Source organism: Macaca thibetana, chromosome 14, assembly GCF_024542745.1.
Source record: "Macaca thibetana thibetana isolate TM-01 chromosome 14, ASM2454274v1, whole genome shotgun sequence".
Lineage (NCBI taxonomy): Eukaryota > Metazoa > Chordata > Mammalia > Primates > Cercopithecidae > Macaca > Macaca thibetana.
Window position 1 is genome coordinate 59259930 of NC_065591.1, and position 13863 is coordinate 59273792.

Consider the following 13863-nt stretch of genomic DNA (forward strand, 5'->3'; position numbering starts at 1 on the left):
TGGACCAGGCATGCTGTGAGAGGGACCAGGGCCATGTGGGGAAGGGGTCAAGCTGAAAAATGATCATCCAGTATATGTGCTGTATGCCCTCAGACCAGCCCTGTTAGGCCAGAAGGAGACTGCACCCCTGGACTGGCAAGTCAGTGCAAGACCCTGCTAATAGGACTATTGAAGTCTCTCACTATGGGTTTTCTGTGGGGTGTTTGTTTCTTGGGGTGAAAGCTTCCCTCTCCCCAGGCAGGCCCAGCAAAATCTGTAGGATTCAGGCAGGGTTCTGACAGCTGGAGACAAGTTGTTGAGAAAATTCCTGATGGAGGGTTACGGAGTGCTCAGGAGGGAGAATATAAGGTTTCAGAGGCTGAGAGGGAAAGAAAAGGTAAGGGGGAGTCTTGGAATAGTGGCTCCCATTGCCTAACACCCAGAAACAAGACATAACCTGCAATGGGGAGAAGGTGAGTGTGAGACATTGGCTGTAGCAGTGATGGCATTGCCCAGGCTACCAAGGACTCAGAGAGTCCAGCCTTGCCCACTGACCTATGAGGAGGGAATGATGTTCACAGCACATTTTCATTCGTAAGTCATGAGAGGACATCGAGCCTAATGGTAGAGGCCTGGTGACATGTTGTTCCAGAGGTTCCGGAATCTTTGTTTTCCTGTTGGAAGGAAACTTTGCAGAGTAGAAAAGGGATCTGAGACTTTTGGTAAGATTATATATGGGACTGTCAGGGGTATGGAGCCATTTGTGAGGGATCAGGGCTCTTTCAGCCTTGGCTAGGGAGCAGGGGTCCTGGAACCTCATCCTGACCCATAGCTGAGTCTGCCCATAATTCTTTTCTGACTCAGTAGGCAAATCTCACATAGAAATGGGTCAGCTTTGGGAGTGGGCCCAGGAAGTACTGAGGATAGCAGGTGAGATCCCAGGAAGAGATGGATGTGGGGCTGAGACACTGGAGAGAGAAACATGACTGTCAGATAAAGGGCGTCTGTGACTCTTAGATCTCATTATGCCTACTACCATAACCTACCCCCAATTCCTAATATTCTCCTACCCTAGACGGGGGAAAATTGTCAGAAATTTGACTGTAACACTAGCAACACTACTCAGTACTTGAAATGCATTTTTGCATTTTTTTCATTCAACAAATATTTCTGGAACAACTATTATACGCCAGGCACTATTTTAGGAGTCAGGGATATATAATGGTAAACAAGACAGGCAAAACAAAGCAAAGCAACAAAAACCATCACCAGATAAGTAGACAGATGAAAGAATTTCAAGTTTTAGTAAGTGAAATAAAACAAGCAAGGGTCTGAAATGGCTAGATAACATGATCAAGAAAGGCTTCATTGAGAAGGTAGCATTTAAGCAGGAGTCAGTTATAAATATTGTGAAACCCCAGTTACAGTTCTATTTGTTCTGTGTTGAGTAAATAAAGCGTTTCCCCCAAAGGTGGAAACTACCAAGAAAGACTAATTACTAGTAGTGGTGGTACTCTCTGGAAGAGAGACACCTCCTCTTCCTGTCTCATTACTGTCAATGCTTCACTTCCAGGCACTTTTTGCAAAGCTCTTTGTCAGTCAGGGAAGGTGAGAGGCTGGGCATGGGGCTTGGACATTAGACAACAGTGAGACATTATTGTCCCCAGACTCACTAGCCCAAGGGTAAAGCTGAAGAGGCTTGAGCATGCCCCAGAAAGGCCCCTGATGAAGCTTGGAAAAAGTTGTTCTCTGAGTATTTCTAAGTGAGTTTATCTGTGTGTATGGTTACTAAATGTAGTAAGTATTGCTGTCTCTAGCTGCCTTAGAGCAGGGCTTGACACAGTACAGAGAAACATTAGTTCCCTCCTTTTCTCACCTCCCCCATTGTGGAGATAAACTCAGTCATAAAAGGTGATCCTCAGTCTACTCGCTTCTTATGGGCACCTGGACCCATTGCCAGTGTGAGAGTCACAGCTGGACATCAGCAGTGTAACCCAGTCACTGCTTGAAAGTTGCTGAAGGGGGTTGGGGGGTAGCTGCCGGGAAAAGGGAGTATTGGATTCAGATTTCTGTCCAGACCCTGACCTTATTTGCAGTGATGTAATCAGCCAATATTGGCTTAGTCCTGGGAGACAGCTCATTCCCAGTGGAGTTGGAGGTGGGGGTGGTGCTGCTGCCAACTCTATATAGAGAATTCAACTGGTCACCCAGAGCTGTCCTGTGGCCTCTGCAGCTCAGCATGGCTAGGGCACTGGGAGCACCCGTTGCACTGGGGTTGTGGAGCCTGTGCTGGTCTCTGGCCATTGCCAACCCTCTTCCTCCGTGAGTAAAGCTGGGACTAGAAGTGAAGGATTGAGTTCTGGGCTGGGGTAAGGTAGGGCCAGTTTTTAGGCCTCAGTCAAATTTAGGGTCAGGAGCTATGGGAAAGGAATCAATCCCAATGGACCCATATATCTATCTTGTTCTCCCTAGGACTAGTGCCCATGGGAATGTTGCTGAAGGTGAGACCAAGCCAGACCCAGACGTGACTGGTAAGGCCCTGACTCCCAAAGTCTATCTATCTGTTTGGTTGTGTCTCTGCATTTTATCACCTTCTGTTTGTTTGTTTGTTTTTTACTTTGCCATCTCCCTACCTCCGCCCCAGAACGCTGCTCAGATGGCTGGAGCTTTGATGCTACCACCCTGGATGACAATGGAACCATGCTGTTTTTTAAAGGTAGGAGGGACTGAGGTTGGGGTATTTAGGACCTTAGACTTATTCTCCTTCATGAAGGTTGTCCCTGTCTGTGGGAGGTCTTAGGAATTATCTGAGGGTATCACTGACAGCTTCTCTCAAGCTATCTCAGTAGGTCAAAGTTTTCTCACTGGGCCCCTCAGTGAGTGTGGGTTTTTTCAGGGGAGTTTGTGTGGAAGAGTCACAAATGGGCCCGCGAGTTAATCTCAGAGACATGGAAGAATTTCACCAGCCCTGTGGATGCTGCATTCCGTCATGGTCACAAGAGTGTCTTTCTGATCAAGGTACTGCTGGGCCAAAATCAGGGCCAGGCTGGAGAGGGCTAGAATCGACACTGGGGACCCTTCCCCCAAATGGCGTTGGCATGGAGCCCATAGCAATAGGTAGCAGATTTCTTTCCCATGTGCCCTCCTTTCCTGTAAAAGCTCAGGCTAAGGGAGTGTGCATGCATGTGGGCTTGGCAGTTACACCATCCAGTGGCTATTCTTCAGTCCTAGTCTTAGTTCTACACCACTCTGCTGTACTTCACACTGCTGGCCATCCTTTTTTCCCTGGCAATTTCTTCCCTTGCCTTCCATGACCCTGTATCAAGTCCTCTTCAAAGGGCAGGGCAAATTGTTCCCAACACAATGGCACCTGGCCAGAAGAGCATATGGAGCATGAAATCCAGTCTGCTGTACTCGCGAAGTCCCATGTGACTCAGGCTGTGTCTGCTCAGAGGAAGGGGTGCCTTCTCCTACCTTGCCAAAGGTGCTATGTGGTTGGGGAAGTCCTGACTGTTGGCTTTGTTTTCCCTTCTGCCTCTTTTCTCTCTCTTTTCAAATGTCTCATTCTTTCTCAGCCAGTTCCCTAATGTTCCTTGGGGATCCATCCTAGCCTTTCCATATACCTTCCCTCAGTGATCTCAATCATCACCATGGCTCTGAGGAATATCTATGCTGTGGACACTGGATCTAGATCTACCTTCTGAACTCCAGGCATCTCTTTCCAATTATATGTTCCACAGGCACCTAAAATTCAGCATCCCCCAAACGAAGCTTTGCATCTTCTTTACAAACCAACCTTTCCTCCTGTGTTTTCTGTTTCAGTAAATGACCCCAAAATGTGCCTGATTACTACAAACCAAGTGCACACAGGGTCTCATGATCTGGGCCTTGGTTATCTTCTCAGGTTTATCTCTTCCCCGGCCACATTCACTGTGTGCCAGCCATACAAATCTACATGAAGTTGGAGCACATTGCTTCCTCATGTTTGGGCTCTGCATGCTGCTCCCTCTGCTGATAACACCCTTTCCTCACTTGTCAACCTGGAAAATTCCTGCTGATTTTTCAGCTCTTGGGCCCAATGCTTCCTCTGTGGTGTGAAACCTTCCACAAGTTCTCTAGGCAGACTTAGGCACTCCCTTTATATTCTCAGTGCGCTCTTTACACTACACCTTGGTCGTTGCATGGCTAGGATTGTAGGAGTCCTTTCTGCTTTTGTACAGTGAACTTCCCGAAGTGAAAGACAGAGTCTTGTCATCCTCAGTGCCTCTCACAATGCCTGGCATATAGTAGTTATTCAGTGACTGTTTCTTGAATGAATGAATGAAGAAATGGATGTACTAATGTATAGATGATTGCGGGATGAACATTTGTGGATATGTTTGTCAACACTGATGGTGTTGCAGATAAATGTGCCACAGGAGTATCTGGGTACAGAGCTAGAGGTGTGTGTGTTATAGTAATAGTGACTGGATTTGCACAAACTGAGGGTGTGTATTGTGCAAAAGGACAGAACATTGTTGTCCACAGATGGACTGAGAATGTGTGGGGCCACAGGAGGATATTGTATAAGCACAATACATAAAAAAATGTATGTAAATGCAGAGTGGCAGTGTCTGGGGATATACAGTCAAAAAGTACTTTTGAATGCAGGGGGACAAAGTCTGGGTATACCCTCCTGAAAAGAAGGAGAAAGGATACCCAAAGTTGCTCCAAGATAAATTTCCTGGAATCCCATCCCCACTGGATGCAGCTGTGGAATGTCACCGTGGAGAATGTCAAGCTGAAGGCATCCTCTTCTTCCAAGGTTAGTCCAGGCTGGAATCCAAGAACCTGGAGTAGTGGTGGGTTGGTAGCGATGCCAGTAGTGATGGTGATGGTGGTAGTGATGGTGGTAGTGGAGCCACTATGTGGCTTTTTAAGGAAGGGAAATAGAGACGCCACCTATGGTCTAGAGGTCAAGTGAGGGAAGGAGAGGAAGTAATTCTGGTGAAGGTAACTGGGTGTAATTCTGTGTGAATAGTCTCTCGTGGTTCCCCATGACCCTTAAGACAAATCTACCCTCCTTAGTCTTACATACAAGGCTCTCCATGGCCAAATCCCTACTGGCCCTTCAGCTTTGACTTTTATCATACCTTTATCTTAACACTAAGCTCCAGAAACCCTACGCTATTCTCTGTACACTCAGTTTCCTTCCTGCTTTGGAATCTTTCCTCTCTCTGGGGTTCCATCTCTCCTTGTTGTATGCCTTTTAACTCCTATTTCAGATTTCAGTTGAAGTATCATCTTCCCTGGGAACTTTTCCCTGGGTCTCCCCACTGCCTTTGCTGAACTGATCCTGTGCGCTTTGCTGCTGAATTTTGGTGTATGATCACCCTCCTTTAGCTGTCTCTCTGATGGTTGTAAGGTCCATGTGGTCAGTACCATTATCTGGCCCATCCTGGGACCCAGAGAAAGCACAAAGGAGGGTATAACCCGGTCTTACCGAATGCCTGTTGATTGATTGGACAAAGGTGACCACAAGTGGTTCTGGGACTTGGCTACGGGAACTATGAAGAAGCGTTACTGGTCAGCTGTTGGGAACTGCTCCTCTGCCCTGAGATGGCTGGGCCGCTACTACTGCTTCCAGGGTAACCAATTCCTGCGCTTCAACCCTGTCACGGGAGAGGTGCCTCCCAGGTACCCGCTGGATGTCCGAGACTACTTCATGCCCTGCCCTGGCAGAGGTGAGAAAGTCCTAGCACTTGAGACCTGTCAGAATTCATCCACCTTCCCTGAGCTTGTGGATCTCATGTGTCCTAGCTCTCCCCTTAACTCCATGTTGCAACACCTTGGCCCTTAATCTAGCCCCATTTCCATTCTGGATTTTCCCATTGCCCTCATATGGGGAAACCCACACCCCACTAACCCCAGCCATCTCTTCCACCTTAGACCTCACTCTGACCTCTGGCCTCCTTCTGTGTTCTCCTCACCCATTTCTCTCTCCAGGCCATGGACACAGGAATGGGACTGGCCATGGGAATGGTACCCACCATGGCCCTGAATATATGCGCTGTAGCCCACATCTAGTCTTGTCTGCACTGATGTCTGACAACCATGGTGCCACCTATGCCTTCAGTGGTGAGAGATGCCCCCAACTCCCCCAGTGTGCTCTCACACACTGTATCTCCCATCCTTGACACATTTCTCCATTGTCATCACTGTGTCACTTATTTTGTCCCCTCTGTCCCCATCCTTCTGCATGCCCTTCTGCATCCCTTATCTCTGAGGCATATTTCTCAATCATTTCTGTCATTGCCCAAGCCCCTAACTTCATCCACCTGTCTACCATCTCCTCCTATGGCTGTGCTGTCTGTGGACCTCTCTGGGCCCCTGTGACTCCTTGTGTTCTCCTTGCTCAATGCCCTGCTGAGCCTTCTGGCTCTCCCTTGCTCCCTGGACTTCTATGTGTCTCTGTACCTCCTTGCCTCCCTTTGTTCTTGCATATCTTTCTGAGTCCTCTGACTCCCCCTGTTTATCTTCAGAACTGCATCTTGTTCCAGGTTCCTGGTTCCTATGTCCAGACCCCTGGGCATCTCACTGCCTGGGGATGAGATGTTCTCCTTGCTGAGAACCAGCTGATAAGTGTTGGGTACTTTAGACCTTTAGAAGCTGGCTTCACTAGCCTGTGGAGGTTTCTCCTCTGAGTAGCCAATGGAGATACCCCTCCCTTGACTTGTGGCATCAATGGTATTAGATGGTAAAAACCATCTAATAATACCTAGGGGCTGTTCTGAGTTCAGTCAGGCAGTAAATAGTGATGCTGCACAGTTGAGAATATCCCCAAGAGGAGTGAGCAAGCACATCAATATCCAACCTAAGATGTATGTATAATTAGGACAGTGGTAAAAATATAAAATAGTGAAAATATTTTTTCACACAAAAATTTTCTGGCCTCTGACCCTTGGACAAATTTGATCAGTTACGACTATCAAGTTCTGTTGAAAAATACATAACCACATGGAGAGCAAATCTCCACAGCAGGATTGCACACTATAATAAGAACATACAGCTAAGGTGAAACACACACCTGTAGTGAAAATACAACATTAAACTGAGAACATATGCCATAGTAAGAACATATAAGTATCAAGAGAACATGCAGCCATGGTGAGAACCCATCGGGAGGACACACAGACAACGTGAAATTCAGAAAGAGAGAAAGTGAGTGAGAGCTTGTGAAAGCAGGGCCACAGGAAACACACAGAAATAGAGAAAGACACCAAGCCATTTAGAGATCACAGAACTTCAAGGCCATGTGGCCATAATGAGAATGCTATCGAACTCCTAAATGAAAAATGTCATGTATGTTCCATTGCTGTTGAGAGAACACACAGCATAGAGATAACACCTTATATTAAATATACCCAGGCCGGGCATGGTGGCTTACGCCTGTAATCCTAGCACCTTGGGAGGCTGAGGTGGGTGGATCGCTTGAGCGACTTGAGCTTAGGAGTTCGAGACCAGCCTGGGCAACATGGCAAAACCTCATCTCTACAAAAAATATAAAAATTAGTTGGGTGTGGTAGTGCGTTCCTATAGTCCCATCCACTTCGAGGCTTCAGTGAGCCATGATCGTGCTACTGCACTCCAGGCTGTGTGACAGAGTGAGACCCTGTCTCAAAAAACAAAACAAAACAAAAACAAAACAAAAAAACCCATATATATATATATATATATATATATTTTCCTACCTGAGGTGAGAATGCACTATCTTGGTAAAAACACGAACATGACCCAGGTACAGCATGGTAAATCTTTTTTCTTTCTCTGCCTCATAGTTTTGTTGTTGTTGTTGTTGTTGTTGTTGTTGTAGTTGTTGCTGTTGTTTGAGATGGAGTCTCACTCTGTCGCCCAGACTGGAGTGCAATGGCACAATCTTGGTTCACTGCAACCTCTGCCTCCTGGATTCAAGCGATTCTACTGCCTCAGCCTCCCAAATGGCTGGGACTACAGGCGCGTACCTCCATCCCAGCTAATTTTTGCATTTTTAGTAGAGATGGGGTTTCACTGTGTTGGTCAGGCTGGTCTCGAACTCCTGACCTCAGGTGATCCGCCTGCCTCGGCCTTCCAAAGTGCTAAGATTACAGGCATAAGTAACCGTGCCTGGCCCCTCATAGGTATTTATGTATTCTCTTTGCTTCTTCACAACTTTGGCTTGCACATGGACCATCATGTTCTTTCCACCTTCTCACTACTTCATGATCTTTCAGTCTCAGATCCAACTGATACCTCCCTCAGTTGTTCTTTTTTCCTAGTAAGATTTCCAGAGAGGGAATCTGAATGGCCCAGTCCATATTTTCAGACCACACCACATTAAAGTGGTTGATTGCCAGCCTATGTATTGGCTACATTAATGGATTGGGGACTCATCACTTACTTCACTGCACAAAGCAGCATAGCTCTGGTTCTCAAAATAGGGCCCCTGGGCCAGGTGTGGTGGCTCACGCCTATAATTCCAGCACTGTGGGAGACCGAGGCAGGCAGATCACTTGAGTCCAGGAGTTCTAGACCAGCCTGGGCAACATGGTGAAATCTCATCTCTACTAAAAATACAAAAATTAGCCAGGTGTGGTGGCATGTACGGTAGTCCCAGCTATTCAGCAGGCTGAGGTAGGAGGATTGCTTGAGTGTGGGAGGCAGAGATTGCAGTGAACCATGACTGCGCCTCTGCAATCCAGCCTGGGTGACAGATTGAGACCCTGTCTCAAAATAAAATAAAATAAAATAATATAAAATAAAATAAATAAAATAAATACAGTTCCTGAGCAGGGTAATTTCAGTGGGAAATCTCCCAGGGGAGGTGGATATGTCAGTCAACACTATATACTCAGTACACAGCTAATAAGAGAACTTGTGGTTGCAGCAAGAACGCTAGGTGTTTACTCAACAAATATTGTTGAGTATCTGGTAAGTAGTGGGCATTGTCCTAGGCACTGAGATACAGTAGTCAACATGGCAGATGAGATGCCTGCCCTGATGGGATCTGCTAAAGTGAGAGGACAATAACAAAGAGAAAGGAAGAAAGAGAATACTTTTAGGTAATATTAAGGATTGTAAAGAAAATAAGACAGGATAGTAGCATAGAGGTGAGGAGAATGAGGGCCCTCTTCTGAAGAAATAATTTTTGAGCTGAGACTTCAGTGATGAGAAGGAATTAGCCACACAATGTGCTGGAGGAAAAGCATTTTAGGGAGGGTGAGCAGCACATACTTCAAGGAATCAAGAAGGAAGCCTGGTGAAGCTGGAACACAGAAAAAGAACAGGTGGGTGACTTGAAAGAGCAGGGAAGGCAGTGGCCAGGTTACCTAGACCTGGTAAGGGTTTTCAACCATAAAAGGGCGTCATCAGAAGGTCTTGAACAGGGCTGTGACATATTCTAACTCATTTTTTATAAAAGATCACTCTAACTTTTTGCCAAATATAAGTGATAAAGGTACAATCATGTAAGCAAGGAATCCAGCTAGCAATTCCTGCAGTTGTCCAAATTAGAGGTGATGACAGCTTAGACTAGGATGATAGCAGCAGAGGTAGTGAGGAGTCAGCATGATATATTTTGGAGGTAGAGCTGACAGCATTAACTAATAGATAGGATAGGCCAGGTGCAGTGGCTCACGCCTGTAATCCTAGCACTTTGGGAGGCCAAGGCGAGTGGATCACCTGAGGTCAGGAGTTCAAGACCAGCCTGAACAACATGGTGAAACCTCATCTCTACTAAAAATACAAAATTAGCTTGGAATGGTGGCACATGCCTGTAATCTCAGCCTACTGGGGAGGCTGAGGCAGGAGAATCGCTTGAACTTGGGAGGTGGAGGTTGCAGTGAGCCAAAATTGCGCCATTGCACTCTAGCCTGGGGACAAGAGTGAAACTCTGTCTCTAAATAAATAAATAAATAAATAAATGATATCAGTCAGAGTAGGGAAGGGAAAAGAGGTTTCAAGAATGACTCAGCTTTTGCAGACTCGGCAACTGAGAGGTTGGTGGCTTTGTTTTATAAAATTGGGGAGGACTAGGGAGTGTGTGTGTTGGGAGCAGAAATCAGTTTGGACATATTAGGTTTTGGGTGCCTATTGGCACTGATTTGGAACCTAAAGCTCAAAGGGGAGGTCAGTCAGAGCTGGTAAGAACAGATTGGAAGTCATCAGCACATAGATGGCATTTAAAGCCCCTGGACTAGGTGAGATTGCCAAGGAAGTGAGGGTAGAGAGAGAAGAGAAGAGGCCCAAACTAGGGGATTCCAATATTTAGATATCAGGTTGAAGAAAAGAGTAGTCAAAAAAGATAAGAGGGATACTGGGAGAGCCTGGTGTCATAGAAGCCAAGTTCCAGAAAAAGACATTTACAAGAGAAGGAAGTAGTGAGCAGTCAAGTGCTCCTGAGAGGTGGGGTCAGATGAAAACAGAGAATTGACCATGAGATCTGGCAAACTGGAGAATACTAGCAACCTGGACAAGAACAATTTCAATGGTTGAGGGAAACAGAAGTGTAATAGAAGAGGATTGAGGAAAAAAGATAAATGGGAGCCTAGATAATTCCTTAATACGTTGTTGTGAAAGAGGAGAAGAAAAATGGGGTGCTAGCCCAGCTACTCCCTCACTCTCCCACCACCTCACAGGGAGGTACTGGAGAACACAGCCAGAGTGAGAACATTCAGCAGAAGCAGTGCTTCCTTTTTAACTTTTGGATACTGTATCTCATTATCTATAACCGCATCTCTGCACATGGACACCTGAGATCCTTAGGGAGTGCCTGCCAACCCCATGATGTTGGCCTTACCTGGAAACTTAGCCACTGTTCTTCACACTTGCCTTTCTTTCAGGTACCTGCTGATTCCAGTTCCAGCCAGGCCACAGTGCCCAACATTACTGACCAAGTCTTGCTCTATTTCTCCTTCTTACCTGGCCTCTTCCATCTTGGTCTCTGGATGCATTCTCTCCCTCTCATGACTCATTTCTGCAATCATCACTTGCCTCTTCTCTGCCTGGGCTTCTGCCAGCTGCCCTAGAGCAACCTATGGTATTCTACAGGGACCCACTACTGGCGTCTGGACACCAGCCGGGATGGCTGGCATAGCTGGCCCATTGCTCATCAGTGGCCCCAGGGTCCTTCAACAGTGGATGCTGCCTTTTCCTGGGAAGAAAAACTCTATCTGGTCCAGGTGTGTATTGGGGGAGAGGCTTGAGGTGGAGACTGGGACAAGCATATCCAACTCTGTATCGATTACTGTCCTTTGTCCTCCAGGGCACTCAGGTATATGTCTTCCTGACAAAGGGAGGCTATACCCTAGTAAGCGGTTATCCAAAGCGGCTGGAAAAGGAAGTCGGGAGTCCTCATGGGATTATCCTGGACTCTGTGGATGCGGCCTTTGTCTGCCCTGGGTCTTCTCGGCTCCATATCATGGCAGGTGAGGGGCTTCTGGGTGCTTAGGGGGCAGCTTGTTCTGCTACCTGTCTGTGGCATAGATCCCCACCAGGGCATGAGAAGGCCTAGGTCAGGATCCCCATGACATGGAAGCCATGCTATGTTTGGTGCCTTCTCCCCAGGACGGCGGCTGTGGTGGCTGGACCTGAAGTCAGGAGCTCAAGCCACGTGGACAGAGCTTCCTTGGCCCCATGAGAAGGTGGACGGAGCCTTGTGTGTGGAAAAGTCCCTTGGCCCTAACTCATGTTCTGCCAATGGTCCCGGCTTGTACCTCATCCATGGTCCCAATTTGTACTGCTACAGTGATGTGGAGAAACTGAATGCAGCCAAATCCCCTCCGCAGCCCCAGAAAGTGACCAGTCTCCTGGGCTGCACTCACTGAGGGGCCTTCTAACATGAATCTGGCCTGGCCTCACCTCCCCAGTTCCTCATAATAAAGACAGATTGCTTCTTCGCTTGAATCAAGGGACCTTGGTTGTGAAACAATCTTACGTCTTTCTTTGAGTTGGAAAGTTAGCAACTTCTCCTTTGAGGCTCTTGAGCTCAAACAAGGTTGTGAGAAACAAGGAAGGGGAGGACTAAAGGGCAAACCTCATCTCTGCACAGATGATTCTTAGGTCCGGATCATAAACTGGCTTTTTGCAGACTATCTACACATAGTGGGAGGAAAGAGAACCAGAGTAGGAAGAGGAACAGCTGAGTTTATACAGCAAGTAAGAGGTGGAGCTAGGACTCTGATTCAGCTTGCTAATAGATGACCACAACCCGGCCGCAAGGCATCAGAAACAACAGGGCCTGGGGCAACTAAGCATGTGCAAAGAGGATTGGCTCAGAGTTGTAGGGGAGGAGCTCCAATCTGGGGGACCTCAAATTGTGGTTCTAGGTGATTCAAGTAACACCACTCATGGCTTGGGTTGCCATGAGTTACGGATGACAAGTGGAATGAAGTTGAAGCGGGGAAACAGAAATACACCAGCTGTGTGTCAGAGGCAAGCTGGAGAGAGAGGAGAAATAATGATTTAGGGACCTGGCACCATGAAGCACATTTGCAGAGCACGGCCCCTGGGAGTCTTGCTGGAGCCTCAGGAGCTTTGCTGGCACAGAGAATCTGGCCTGCCCAATTAGCCTCCTGGGTATCTGCACCATCTAGACCAGCAAATGTCACCTGCAAGGAGGCTGCAGTGCTTGGTTATTTTCTGGTCATAAACTGGTGAAGGCTTTGGGTTCCAAATTTGCTGACAACGATTTAACTGGGGATTGGGCCTAGACTATAGGTAGCTATGTCTCAGACAAGACCCTATTCCTCCACTGCCTTTACAACCCAGCTGAGGTTGGAGGCTGGCTTGTTTCAGGCTCAAATATTAGCCTGAGATTCCAGCAGAGGGCCCTTACTCTGAGCTTCCATGTCCTAGCCTCATTTTCCTTTCCTATAAAATAAATAGAATGCCACCCACCTTCCAGTGACAATGAATATAGACTCAAACCCATCCCTTGAACTCTCTTGGGAAGGGGCTCTGGACGTAGACCTAGACTGTGGCTCATGGCCTCATGTGATCTAGGGTCAGCCCCTCCCAACCTGTCAGCCCTTTGCTCTGTAGGACTTTGGTGGGTAGAGTAGAAGCTAACAAGCTCTGACTGTCACACAAGGCTTTGTACTGGGAGGCCAGGCTATAGAGTGGCTCCAGCCTGAAGGGCTGGGAGCTGGGGGACAGTGTCTCAGATTAGGTCTGACTAGGAAATTGACTGGAGCTGAGAACAGAGGTTAGGGGCCAAGCAGCTGGGTTGTGGGTCTACTCCTTAGGAGCATCTTGAGCTTTACTTTTCTTTCCTAATGGTGTCTTGGATGGCTACCCTCATGGGGTTGGCTGCTAGTATAAGGGGTGGAGACAAGGCCAGAGTTTCAGGTCTGGGCCTTATCAAGTTCATGTACTGCACTTGGGGCCACTGCTGCATCATGCCAGGGAGCCTAGAGGTGTCTAAACAGTTATCCAGCAACTCTGATACCCAAGGTTAACTTCCTTTTGTTTATGGAGGCAGGAGTACTAAGTCTCCCCTTTCTCCTCTCCTCCCACCTGTTCTCTTGCAGGGAATCCTCTAGCTTCTCTCCAGGGAACTCCCAGAAATGGTTTGTTTGAGTCAATTTAGGCTGCTATGACAGAGTACCTTAGAGTGGGTAATCTATCAGCAATAGGAATTTATTGTTCACAATTCTAGAGGCTGGAAAGTCCAAGATCAAGGCTCTAGCAGGTTCAGTGTCTGTTGAGTGCTTGTTCTGCTTCAAAGATGGCACCTTTTTGCTGTATTCTCACATGGTGGAAAAGGGACAAGCAGCTCCCTTTGGGCTCTTTTATAAGGACACTAATCCCTTTCATGAGGTTGAAACCCATGTGACTTAATCACTTCCCAAAGTCTTCCCCCCTAATGCT

The 13863-nt window shown here is 47.3% G+C and overlaps 2 protein-coding genes across 3 annotated transcripts in view; both read left to right on the top strand.

The window, feature by feature from the left end:
* The first annotated feature begins 375 nt into the window (after positions 1-375).
* APBB1 (amyloid beta precursor protein binding family B member 1) overlaps positions 376-13863 on the top strand; it is a 46870-nt gene continuing 33382 nt past the window's right edge. The window contains exon 1 of the mRNA XM_050756145.1: positions 376-385. The gene's annotated coding sequence lies outside the window, so the exon portion shown is untranslated. The remainder of the gene's footprint in view (positions 386-13863) is intronic.
* On the top strand, positions 2116-11898 carry HPX (hemopexin). 2 transcript variants are annotated; one of them, XM_050756223.1, is made up of 10 exons: positions 2116-2301; positions 2452-2480; positions 2624-2695; positions 2876-2997; positions 4630-4783; positions 5490-5702; positions 5965-6096; positions 11044-11174; positions 11258-11420; positions 11560-11898. In XM_050756223.1, the coding sequence occupies exons 1-10, from the start codon at positions 2219-2221 to the stop codon at positions 11817-11819; spliced, it is 1359 nt and encodes a 452-aa protein (XP_050612180.1). In that variant the 5' UTR covers positions 2116-2218; the 3' UTR covers positions 11820-11898. The 2 variants fall into 2 exon arrangements, with proteins under 2 accessions (XP_050612180.1, XP_050612179.1); XM_050756222.1 differs by having other exon boundaries at positions 2117-2301; positions 2452-2510.

What these genes read in the sequence shown, in the direction of transcription:
- HPX (XM_050756222.1), top strand. Translation starts at nt 2,219, where the DNA reads ATGGCTAGGGCACTGGGAGCACCCGTTGCACTGGGGTTGTGGAGCCTG. An exon ending in ATTGCCAACCCTCTTCCTCC is followed by an intron (nt 2,302 to 2,451) that starts GTGAGTAAAGCT and finishes TGTTCTCCCTAG; the next exon opens with GACTAGTGCCCATGGGAATG. An exon ending in AGGCATCCTCTTCTTCCAAG is followed by an intron (nt 4,784 to 5,489) that starts GTTAGTCCAGGC and finishes GATTGGACAAAG; the next exon opens with GTGACCACAAGTGGTTCTGG.